Source organism: Dermacentor andersoni, chromosome 4 (assembly GCF_023375885.2).
Source record: "Dermacentor andersoni chromosome 4, qqDerAnde1_hic_scaffold, whole genome shotgun sequence".
NCBI classification, from domain to species: domain Eukaryota; kingdom Metazoa; phylum Arthropoda; class Arachnida; order Ixodida; family Ixodidae; genus Dermacentor; species Dermacentor andersoni.
Window position 1 is genome coordinate 5,858,111 of NC_092817.1, and position 12,777 is coordinate 5,870,887.

Sequence of the window (12,777 nt, forward strand, 5' to 3'; positions counted from 1 at the left end):
AGGCTCGTCATCGGAGAGGACTTCAACGCTCCACACACGCAGTGGGGATATGGACACTCATCCAAGAAGGGAAACGATCTGGCCGACCTCATAGAAAAGGCCTGCCTCACCCTTCTCAACGAGCCGGCCTCACACACCAGAGTGAGTGCGGGCCCCCATAGGGACACTACACCAGACCGAACGCTATGAAGGAGAGCCGGGGGAATCGCCTGAGAGTACACCTTCGAGGACCTGGGGAGCGATCACAGGATACTCAGTATAGCCCTAGGAGAGGCCCGCATCACGAAGGGAATAAAACATAAGTTCCGGCTAGTAGACTGGGACAAATTCTGCAAAATCAGAGATGAAAAAGAACAGGGACCCATATTAAACATATAGGGATGGAACGGAGAGCTGCTACGAGACGTAAAAAAGGCCACGACCGAGATGGAGTGGGGTGACTGGGAGGCTCGACGCGAACATGAAGACGACGACAACAGTGGTGGTCACTCTCCGCGGATGGAGAGCAGGCTCGCGCACCTCGTACAAGCCAAAAAATCCATCCAGAAAGTTTGCAAGGGAAAAGCACAATAGAAATCTAAGGCGCAATATCGCGGAAGTAAACAAGAACATCGAAGCACACTGCGCCCAGTTATGCAATCAGGATTGGGACGAGGTATGCGACGCCATCGACGGCAACAGCCACACGGGCAAGACGTGGAAGATCCTCAAGCACCTGCTCGACCCGTCGAGAACGAAGACAGCGGCGAACGCGGAAATGACCAAGCTCAGACACAAGTACAAAGGAAACATGCGTGAAACACCGGAACTACTCGGGCTCTCCCAACGAAGACCGCGACAGAGATTTCTCCCAGCAAGAAATCAAGGCGGGCCTGCAGACCATCAAGACCAAGTCGGCTCCGGCCCCCGACAACGTGACCAACAATATGCTCCGGAACCTGAACGACCAGGCAACGAGCCGCTTGACAGACTACATCAACGAGTGCTGGCGGAACGGCGGGATACCCGACGAATGGAAGAGGTCCGACGTGATCCTCATCTCCAAGCCGGGTAAAGCCTTACAAATACAGAATATGCGGCCGGTCTCTCTTACTTCCTGCGTTGGTAAAGTGATGGAGCATGCTTGCCTGAGTAGAGTTAACGGCTACCTGGAGTCAAACGACCTTTATCACAGCAACATGATTGGCTTCAGAAGAGGGCTCTCTACCCAAGACGCCATGATACAACTCAAGGATCAAGTCATAGACACCACGGGGCGGGGCTTGAGGGCAATACTTGGACTTGATCTAAAGAAGGCCTTCGACAGGGTCAAGCATACCGCCATCCTCGACAGAATCGCGCAACTCGGCCTGGGCAAACGAACGTATAATTATAACCGAAATTTCCTTACGGGAAGAACAGCCAGAATCAGACTGGACGAGGAGGAGAGTATCCATGTCGACATGGGCAGCGCTGGCACACCGCAAGGATCTGTCGTGTCACCAATGCTCTTCAACCTCGTCATGATCGGACTATGGGAAAAACTGGAGCGAATAGAAGGCATTAATCACACCGTTTATGCAGACGACATTACGATTTGGACCACGAAGGACGAAAGCGAGGGCGATATGGAGAACAGACTTCGAGAGGCAGTGGAGGCAATCGAAAGTCATCTGGAGGGCACCGGACTAGAATGCTCGTGGGAGAAATCGGAACTGCTGCTCTACCGCCTCAGGAGGATCGGCAAACCGTACAGAGACGTCGCGGAACTACACAAAATGGGAATCAGATTAACAACGATAAAGGCACGGATATACGCATGGTCCAAAAGATTAGAGTGCTAGGTTTCTGGATCGAAGCCAGAAGAACAAACACGGAAACTATAACACGCCTGGAAAAGAAAGTCACGGCGACCATTCGGCTAATACAGAGAGTCTCCAACAACAGGAGGGGCATTAAGGAAAGAAACGTCGTAAGGCTCGTTCAGGCCTTCGCGATCAGCCACGTCGCGTACGTGGCGGCGTTCGTCCACTGGAACAAGGCTGAGAAAGACAAGATCGACGCGCTCATTAGAAAAGCGTACAGAACAGCACTTAGTCTCCCCCATTACACAAGAAACGAAAAGTTACAACTCGGCTACATAACACGCTGGAGGAAATCGCGGAAGCACAGAGGATAGCGCAACTCGATAGACTCTCCGGAACCAAGGCGGGCAGAGAAATCATGGAAAAGATCGGCATAAACTACCACGGAATGAACGGCCCCAAGGCGCAGATTCACCCAGACGTCCGAGCCGCAATAAACACAGAAAATATCCGGAAGAACATGCACCCCGTGCACAATGTCGAGAGGAGAAAATGCCGCACGAAAACGATTCTGAAGAACCATGGCGCGCGGGAGGGGGTGTGCTCTTCGTAGACGCCGCCCAGTACCCCCGAAACCGGGACGACAATGGTGGTGTCGGCGCTGACAAAGGTAACTCCCTCTTCGCAATGGCGGTCGTATGCACGAAAGGAAAGACTGTGACTGCGGGCTCCGTAAGGACCAGATCGTCGGAGGCAGCGGAAGAAGCGGCAATCGCATTGGCTGTAATCAGCGGTCGGCAACAATACATAACAATAATCAGCGACTCCAAGACGGCTATTAGGAACTTCACAAAGGGCTGGGTTTCCACTGAGGCGGCCAAAATCTTGAACCGCAGAGCAGAAGACTTTAAGAACGGCAAAATTACAACCAAATACCTCAAATGGATCCCGGCACATATGGGAGATGTAACCATGAATGCCCCTCCCAACCTCAACGAGAAGGCCCACCGAGCCACGCGAAAACTAACCCACCGCGGCACGGACAGTGACGGCCCAACATCTCGAATCCCCCAGGGAAGCGGGAAGGACTGCGGCGGAGGCGATAGAGAAGACGGAGGAGGCGACGACGACGAAGAAGCGATAAAAGAGGACAGGGACAGTCGGGTCACGTACCACGACATACTGACACACTACACGAAACAAAGAGAAGCATACCCACAACCACACAAACCACTCCACAGGTCTCAAGAAACAGATTGGAGAAGGTTGCAAACCAGAACGTTCCGAAACCCAGTACACTTAAACAGAAAATTCAACACAATACCCAGACGTGAGCTGCAAGCTCTGCAAGCACGAACACGCAGACATGGCACACATCTTATGGAAGTGCACACAGATCAGATCCGTATATGTAGAAGACAAGATAGAACTGGACCTCCTCGAGGGGCGATGGCTAAGCGCTCAGACTAGCTCGGAACTACACGACCAATGATAAGCTATCCAGCGGCTCCGGGCAGCGGTGGAAAGGCTACGCCTCACGGCACAGAATGCCCGGGTGGACTGAGCCCGGGCTGGCTACCTCGCAGGTCCTTTTCACATTAAAGTTTTTTTCCGACCGTCCGTCCGAGAAACGTCTGGAAGGGCTGCAATCACGACGCGCAAGCGGGCAAGTCCCGTGGTATTTGTTTTATGTGGGCATCTGAAATAAGCGGAAAAACACTAATACATAATAGATAGAAAGTTAGAAACTGTTTAATCAGACGTTTTGCAAAGCGCTCTACGTCATTCTAATTAGAATTCTTGGCTAAATTTTGTTGCTTGGGAAGTTTGTTCATTAATCTTGACCAATTATGCAATTAAGCTGAATACAAAAAATTGTACGTCTTACTCCGTACAATAAATAGTCAGCAACATATATTTGTTCGCGTCGTCTTAGCGTGCATCGTCATATATTTGAATTCTGGCTAAAGTTAGCTGGGGCAACCCTCTATATTCGAGATATTTCATATGGTTTCCGCTCAAAGGAAGGAAAAACACTGATAGTTTATCTCGCTTTTTCTTCATGGTGTGAGTGTTTCCAGGTCAATTTACAGGTTAATGCTTTCTTCACTGTTTTCAGGTTTACCAGCTGTTCACCATATCAGCCAACCAACAACAAAAAACCCCTGCGAAGATGACGTCGGCGGGTGCGACCATTACTGTTGCTTCGATGGAAAAAGCGCACACTGCTTCTGCAAACGTGGCTATATGGTAAACGGAACAAGGTGCATAGGTAATAATTCGCAATTTCAAATTCAGTGTAACAAATGATATGATTTGGGCATCGATCGGCATGTTTGTCTTGGCACCTTGTGCGAAACTTTAATTTATCTTCTCGCAACATTATTTATTACACAACGCTTTTCTCGGGAATGTACATAATAACCGCGAGTTTAAGTTGAGTCACTTTAAATTGACCCTGTGACTTCTGTAAAAATACCGACTGATATTTCATTTTACATATTTTGGAGAAGCTTTCTAAAATAATGGCACTTAAGCAGGCGTCACAATTATCACTGGATTTAAGCACAAGTTCACAACCAGGCAACTGTTTAATCGCTCAGAAGGAGTTATTCGTTCATATTGTAGAAGTGGGTACAACGAATGCGCATGGATATTTCATTTTGTGAAGTTATTGTAATATTCTTGCGTTTTATGATATCCGACGTCTGAGTGCGTTTTCATAAAACTCTCATCCTGTGTGGAAGTGTAACGTAGGCTGTTTACACTGGCTCGGTATAGATCATACATGACACGAGTTGGCGACCAGTTGTCAGCCGGGCAAGAGGATGGCCAAGACGATTAAGCTGGAAGGGCCAGGAGATGCTCAAGTTTACCGCGGTACACTTGGTGCCGTTGATTACCGAAGCTATGCTTCGTTTACTTCTCCATAATGCTGGCTGTGCAGACAAATTTGATCGGTTTAAGATCAGCCTAATTGACAAGGGCATTGTGCAGAAGAATTCAGATCCCATGCACTGGGGGAATCGATGTAAGCGAAGCTTTGTCTGCTGTTCCCATTCATTGACGTTATTTGGCGGTGATATACTGACAGCATACGACAGTCGCGACGGGATGTGAAATGTTACCTTGCCTGCTCCGCTTGTGTTTGTTCTTGCACTGCTCAACGCGTTACGCGAGCCTTCGCCTCGTCGGCACTAATTGCACGCTTCGGCGCTATTCAGGGTTGTAGCTCACAAATCTGCCTCCCCTCTCTCTCTCTACTCCTTCGCTAACATTCTCCCCACTGTCGTTGGTGTTGCGGATGGGCATGGAGACAAGCGCGGCAGCTCCTGCTCAGCATTTGTGTGGCGTCATGCCAAGTTAGGCGTCCAGGGCATCGTGCCCACGCGACCCGGCGTAAATCTTGACAGGAGCTTCTCTGGTCATCTTTCATTTGTGCCACACTCCTGTCACATACTAACGCGATAGCGCTAAGGGCCTCGTATCGCAGTAAAGCCGGTGTCGATGCCGCGGACGTCGCTTCGCGAATAATAATTCTGAACCACAAGCGCACAGGCCCTCCACGTGGCGCATACCTTGTCTTACATTCTTTACACAGCTATTTCTCAGAAATTTGAGAATGAAAGCTCATAAACAAATCTCATCAAACAATATTTCGACAGCACGTGCCTTCCATGTTTTAAAGCGAAAGCTTTACTGGCCGCGAACTTGCGATTTCGCCGTGGCGGTGCTCCGAGGAGGCACATGACGTCACAACGCCCGCCTCGCCGCGGATATTTATCTCTCTCTCTCTCTCTCGCTCCCTAGTCACTCCTGCGTATGCACCACTAGTAGCACCTAGGCACAGGTGTTCCGCCGCTGCGCAGCGCCGCGCCTTTCCGCACCCACCGTTTGGTACGACGTCACACCGCGTTCCTCGTCGTTGTGCTCGCCTCCGCTGGCTTCGCCATCTGCATCGCATGATTGATAACATGGCGGAGGATTGAAAACGAAAGCTTGCGTGCGCCGCAACCACAGTTGAGGCGGCAGTATGGACGGCGACAATTCTGATAAGCAGGAGGAGGCCTTGAATCGACATCGGAACAAGACTAAGAGGAAGCGAATCGCCCAGGAAACAGACGAACAGCGCAGCGAACGACTGGCTAAACGCCGCAACATAGCTAGTAACCAGACTAACCTGGACTTGCAGTCAAGATTAACCAAGGCTAACCATGCTATGCCTTAGCTTCCGCTACGTATATCCTGACATAGCCGAGCTAAGCCACTGCCATTTTTTTGTGACATGGCCACGACTCGACCACGTCCCGACGCGGCCGGCCTTAGTGGCGTGCGTCTCAACTACGTCCTGACGTGTGCGGCGTTAGCGACGTGCCGGACAACAGCAGCCCCAGCAGTGCGAAAGTCGAAGGAAGGGGCAAATAAAGCTGCGCCTTAATACAACACAGCATGCAGAGCTGCCAAAAAATGTGTCGTATGGATCTCTACTTGTGCTGTAGGATAGATGCCTGAAAAAGCCCTGACTACCGCAAGATCAAGCTGCGGTCCAACTAGGCCAACTACAAGAACGCTTCACTCGTCTTCGCATTCTTACCCAGAACTTAGTATCCTTAGCGTTCGCGTCGAGAATATGGTCGAAGAACACACAGCCAGACGAAATAAGAGCGTGCGAGCGCTCGAACGTTTGCATGCGAATTGAAGAATTCTTAGTTTTTGTACGAGTCAGAAATTGTGCATTCGTAATTTTCGAATAACATTTTCTCTTGAAAATACGACTCATACGACTATTGGGCGCTGAAAGACGGGAACATCCGTGAGAAGGGTCGCGGCTGGGTGACAGCTTCAGGGGCCTGCTATGAGGGCTAGCCTGTTGTTCCATAGTTGAAGATGCACGCTTCTGTTGCAAGAGGACAACAAACGCGGAGTTCCGCAACGTGGTCATGCACATTCTAAATTTTTGCACGATGACTTGGAATGATCTAGCAAAGGACAGTGTTGTTTAAGACTGCCTGGAACGAACAAAGCGCCTGCCCAGTCCACCCAGTCCAATTTTTTTCGTTTCGCGACAGCGAAGACTGCCATGGCCTAGCGTAACAAAGTGTATTAGAGGTTGGATTGCGCAACATTTTTACGAGACACACAGAAGAGACACACACCACAGAGCGCTACTTGCAACTATCGTTTTATTCCCTTGTCAGTGGAATAAATACAGGAAGATACTCAGGGGGGAGGGCGGTAGGGACCAAAAATTAAACAAGAAACAAAAATAGTTTTGACGAACATTGCCATCTACCAATGCCAAGCCGGCTTTGTCACGTGATCGTTTTTGATGCACTCGACATCACACAAAAAAGTGTCAATAACTATGTCGATAGGTTTGTAGATGTGCATTGTACCAGCGCACTAATTTCATTTGTGCGCGATAAGCTATCGAATAGCAATGATGGATACAAGGAAAAAAAACTCGATGACAATGCAGGAAAGAATGCGGTTGTAATTCCACACGCTCGCCGTGCCTCACACAGATTCAGGTTAGCGAAGGTCTTACCTTCTTCAACTTTGATTGAAGTAAATGCGGTGTTTTTTAAGATGAAAACGCCAATACGTAGTTCACGCGGATTCAAGGCAACTCTTCGAATGTGAAGCGGTCAATCAAATCCTCTCAATATGTTCATTTCGTTCCTTCGTCTCTGGCGCCGTGGTGGGGCACCCGTGCTGTCACGCGCGTCCCGTCTCGAGCTGGCGCGAGGTCCGTGGCGTCGGGCTCGTGCGGTTGGGTCAGACTGCAGTTCGATCCAGCCACAGAGGGGGAGTCTTATTTAACTGTGAGGTGACGAGTTGTCCACGCCCCATTTCAAAGGGGATTCCGATAAATCATTATCACCATGAGTAACTCACAATGTAGTAGTTTATTTATTTTATTTATTACATGCCTGCATCGCCCATGCGGGCATTACAGCCGGGGGATTTCATTTAAAGGAAGAAACAAGTGATGACTTACATAAAGCGCGATAAAACGCATCACTGTTTGCAATATTAACAACGTCACTGAAAGAGGATTACATTCTCTTATTGATCAAACAAAAAAAGAATACCGAAAGACGTCACCCCTGAAAGGAAACTCGCAGACTTTCAGTGCATGGTCGCGGCTCAACAATGTATATGTAGGCGACCTAATGTATCTTTCTCTCTCAATCACTCTTTTTGAACAATAAACAGCGGGAAAAAATTTCAACCTGAGATTTTTTCGACGGTCTTTTAATGCCTGCCACGATAATTTGATTTTACTTTCTGTGATACTTAATTTTCTACCAAACTTATTAAAAACAAACATAGCTGCTCTATTCTGCATTCTTTCAAGCTGTTCCGTGAGATCAGCCGTGTACGGATCCCAGCAAATACAACCGTAATAAAGTAAACTATGAACATAGGTGAAATACAAGTGCTCTTTTAGTCTATCCGGTAACTGACTGAAGTTACGGCGCAGGAATCCCAATGATCCTATCGTCTCATCCTTAATATGCGTAATGTGCCTGTACCACGTTAAGTCAGATGTCATTAAAATTCCTAAATATTTGTATTCGTCAAGCTTCTTTAATGCCATACTACTCAAGGTATAAGTGCATGACTGAAATGCGCTCTTTGTTGAAAAGGTGATGTGAACACATTTTTGAACATTTAGTGACGTTTCCCACGTATTGCGCAATGTTCCTGTAATATCTAAATAAATCTGTTATGATGAAATGTCACTTACGTTACCTCTGACGCTATAAATGACCCAGTCATCCACAAACATCCTAAATGAAGACGTAAGGTCCCTTTCAATATCATTAATAAAGAGCAAAAATAAAAAGGGACCAAAAACTGATCCCTGAGGAACACCTGAGGTCACTGGAACATATACAGAAGAAATACCGTTCATCACCACAGACTGCTGTCTCGCAGGAAGCTATTCGGCAATCCAAGCTATGACACTGTTGTCCAATTTGTAGGCCCTAAGTTTCGAGATTAAAAGATCATGTGCAGACCGCCGAAGGCTTTTTTGAAATATAGAAATATGCAGTCTATTATTTTGGTTTTGTCTTTTGCCGAGGTCAGATCATGAAAAAATTCTAACTGTGTAGAACATGAAAAGCTTGTCGAAAACCATGTTGACTAGAGCTTAGAATATTGTGCTTAACTATATGCGACATGATTGAAGTATAAATTATGTGTTCCATTAACTTGCATGTGATACTTGTTAAAGACACCAGTCTGTAGTTCTCAGCGGCACTTCTCGATCCGCCTTTGTGAATAGGTACAACCCGTGCCAGCTTCCAATCACGCGGTAAACGAGACTCAGACAAACACTTTGTAAATAACTGAGAAAAGTAAAAAAAATATTCCAGAAACGTTTTTAAGAATCACTGCCGAAATGTCATTAGGCCCACAAACGATCGCCGGCTTCATCTCCTGCGATGATTTACGCAAACCTTCTACACCAAACATAACCTCAGGCATTTGATTAATGTCGATTTGGAAGATCACTGTAACAGTGCGAGGACGCTTTGATCTAAACACTGAGAAGAAAAAATTCCTAAAAAGTTTCACTTCGTTTTCATCAGCATCAATGATGGGTTCAGAGCCCTTTAAGGGGGGGGGGGGGGGGGAGGATAGAATAGTTTTTGTTGCCGTTACACCTAGTAATCTCCAGAACTCTTTGGAATCATTGAGCAACTTCACACCAACGTTTTGAAAATAAGTATGCTTGGCCTGTTCCGCAAGACCCTGAAAGCTTCTTTTCAAACATTTAAGCTCTAACCAAGTATTCTGGGACTTCGCTCTTCGAAACTTGAGATAAACTCTCCTAGTTTTTTGTATTAGTGTGCGCAGCTGATAATTAAACCAAGGCTGATTCTGTGACCGTTTAGATTAGATAACATGAGTAGGAACAAATGTATCGCGCAATTCAAAAAGCTTGTTTTTAAACAGCTTCCATAACTCTCCAATGCTCAATTCATCAAGTAATGCATCAAAAGTAGGAAAATATGACTCAAACGCCGAAATTATAGCACCAAAATCAGCCCTCTTATACAGGTAAATCTTTCTGTGTTCCTTTTTCGGCACGGACACATATTGAACATTTATATCAGTAGTAAAACACAATGGTCACTTATGCCGGGAAGTACATTGACATTCGTTTTAATGTTCGGCACATTACATAAGAGCAAACCAAGTACATGACCTATGCCGTCGTTCCGTGATGCATCACGAATGTACTGTTGAAACGTAAATCACTGACGAGATTCCAAAATGCACAATACAGATGGCCAGTGACCGACGCTACAGGGTCATCACACGACCAGTCTATATGCGGAAGATTAAAATATCCCCCTAGTATTATGATATCGTTTTCAAGCGAATCAAGGAAAGCAGACAGCTGAATAAACTGGTCGCATGATGATACGGAAGGACGGTAATATGGTACAATAACTAGACTTTTCCCATTAGATAGCCGCACTTTGCAAAAAACAGGCTCAGGATCAGCTGTAGAACCTTCGAGAGGCCCACACGATAAGCTTGAGCTAACAAGAATAAGTACCCCTTCCCCTCTTGATCCTCGATCGCGTCTGGAACAATGATTGCCATCTGGGAAAACTTCAGAATTCGAGACGCTCGAGTCCAACCATGGCTAGGTGCCAATAACTATTGATGGCTCAACTGATCTAACAAGGATACGGAAAGAATGGACTTCATTTCTTATGCTCCTGCAGTTTATCACCAAACCACTGAGTATTCCTTTTGTCTTATTAAGTTTTGGTGGTCACATCTGCTTCACTTTGTTGGTCACGCTATCAATATGATAGCGTTTGTTGTCTATGTACATGGTATCAAACTTTAGTACTGCTTTTTTACCTTCTTGCCTATACTCTTTTGCGAAATTGCATGAACGATTTCTTTTATTCCTCGCCACGCGTGAAAAATGTTCCGAAATGCTATATAGCTCGTGTCCTTTAACTTGCGTGCATTATTTAACGCTTATTGGCGTTCTTTGAAAGAGGACAACTTCACTATAATTTGGCGTGGCTTATCTGCGCGAATGGTTCCCATCCGGTGAGCGCGCTTAATTCCAACAGCATTGAGTTCCAGTTTCGTGCGGCGCAGGTTTGAGACAAGTTCGCGTGATTTAGTCGCGTTTTGGCCAGTATCGCTATCTTCAAAATCATAAAAAGTAGATTGTCCCGCCTTAGACGATTCTCAATATCGTCAATTTTTGAACCAAAAGCCGACAATGTCGCCCGATTTTTATGCTGCTGTGCCTCGACGTTATCCAGGGTAGAACGAATGTCATCTACACCTGTGATTGTTTCTTCTAATTACACAATACGAGCCTTCCGTCCTTCTATTTCAACAGAAAACTTGTTCTCCATTCTGACAGCTTTTTCAATATTGTGTTTTGACCTTCAAGTTATTGTTCAAACTGTGCAGTATCGGACCCTGGGTTTGGCTCTATGTCGCCTCCGCACAACAGCAAAACCAGTAAATAGAAAGCGGAACGCCTCCAAGCAACAAACTGATGTCTTACGAGTGCCCTGCGCGACTGCAAAGAAATACACTGCTTTGAACACAAGGAAAACAGAGTTTGGGGTGGAACCGGCAAAGCAATGAAAACATTCATCGAAGAATAGTGCCTGTGACTATAGCACCGCGAATGCTATTACCCGCACACGTCAAATATAATTGAGTTTTCTTTTAAATAGCAACAATGAGGTCGTGTTTACTTCATCTAGCATCGCGATTTCTTTATTTGTACTCTAGGTCTTACGAAGGCTGTGGCATTGTAATCGCGAATAACCTGGCTCGTAGCATGTTGCTTCGCATGTTTTAGTAATCAAGTGAGGGTGACAGAATTTGTCTGAAGCCGGCGCAGCGTTCTCTGCTATGTCGTGAATCATCATTTAGTACACAAGTAAATTACGAAATAAAATAGAAAACCCGCTTCTACGAAGATAACCAGACAGGATTACGAGTAGCGTTAGCATTTGTGATTATACTACTACATTATTTAGAAATAAGTATAGCTCGGAGACCTTGTGAACGCCTAAGGAATGACAGTACGCTACAAATTGCGGTGAAATTATTTATTTATTTATTTATTTCCTCACAGGTCTCTTGTTGAGACATCACGTGAAGGAAGGGGGGGGAGGTTAGTGACAAAGAAAGATACTACAAAGTACAAAGCAATATTTTTAATGAGCCGCTTGAATGTAACGGGGTCGATGATAGCGGCAACTTCGGCGGGCAGGGCATTCGAGTCTCGTGTTGTGCGCAGAAAAAATGATTTCTGAAAAGTCACCGTATGGGCTTGTGGGGGATATAGTGTTAGAATGACTGGTGCGGGCAATGCGATGTGCTTTTTTTATGTACGGGTTGTCAAAAGGCAAACAATGGAAAAATTTATAAAAAAAGGTTAAGACGTGCTATTCTAGGGCGTGAGGCTAGAGAGGGTGAATTTATTTGGGCTTTTAGTGCTGAGATGCTTGAAATGGGGGGGGGGGGGGGGGCGGTACGAATAAGTTGACAGAATAAATCGTATCGCGCGGTTGTGAGCCGACTGGAGGACGGTAATAAGATTATTCTGGTGGGGGTCAAAAATAGCATCGGTATACTCAAGCTGGGGCCGCACAAAGGTTAGAAAAGCAAGTTGTTTAATAGAGGGAGGAATGAGGAAAAGGTTACGGCGTAGATAACCTAGACTGCTATTAGCAGAACTTATTATGTGGTTAACATGACAGGTCCAAGTTAAGTCGCGCGAGATATGCACACTAAGATATTTGAATGAATCAGTTCTTGCAATATGCATGTTATTGATGCTGTAATTAGGCTTATTGTAATTACGACGACGATGAATAGATATTAACACGGTTTTAGCTACATTTATTGACATGAGCCAAGTGTTACACCAGTTTTGTATGCGCGATAGGTCATTTTGTAACACCAAATGGTCGGTGGG

At 46.2% G+C, this 12,777-nt stretch overlaps 1 protein-coding gene across 2 annotated transcripts in view; it reads left to right on the top strand.

Annotated features, from left to right (window-relative positions):
• LOC126535749 (uncharacterized) overlaps window positions 1-12,777 on the top strand; it is a 338,961-nt gene that overhangs the window by 50,118 nt on the left and 276,066 nt on the right. For both annotated transcript variants that reach the window (XM_055073350.2, XM_055073351.2), the window contains exon 3: window positions 3,904-4,056. In XM_055073350.2, the coding sequence (XP_054929325.1) occupies window positions 3,904-4,056 (153 nt within the window). The remainder of the gene's footprint in view (window positions 1-3,903; window positions 4,057-12,777) is intronic.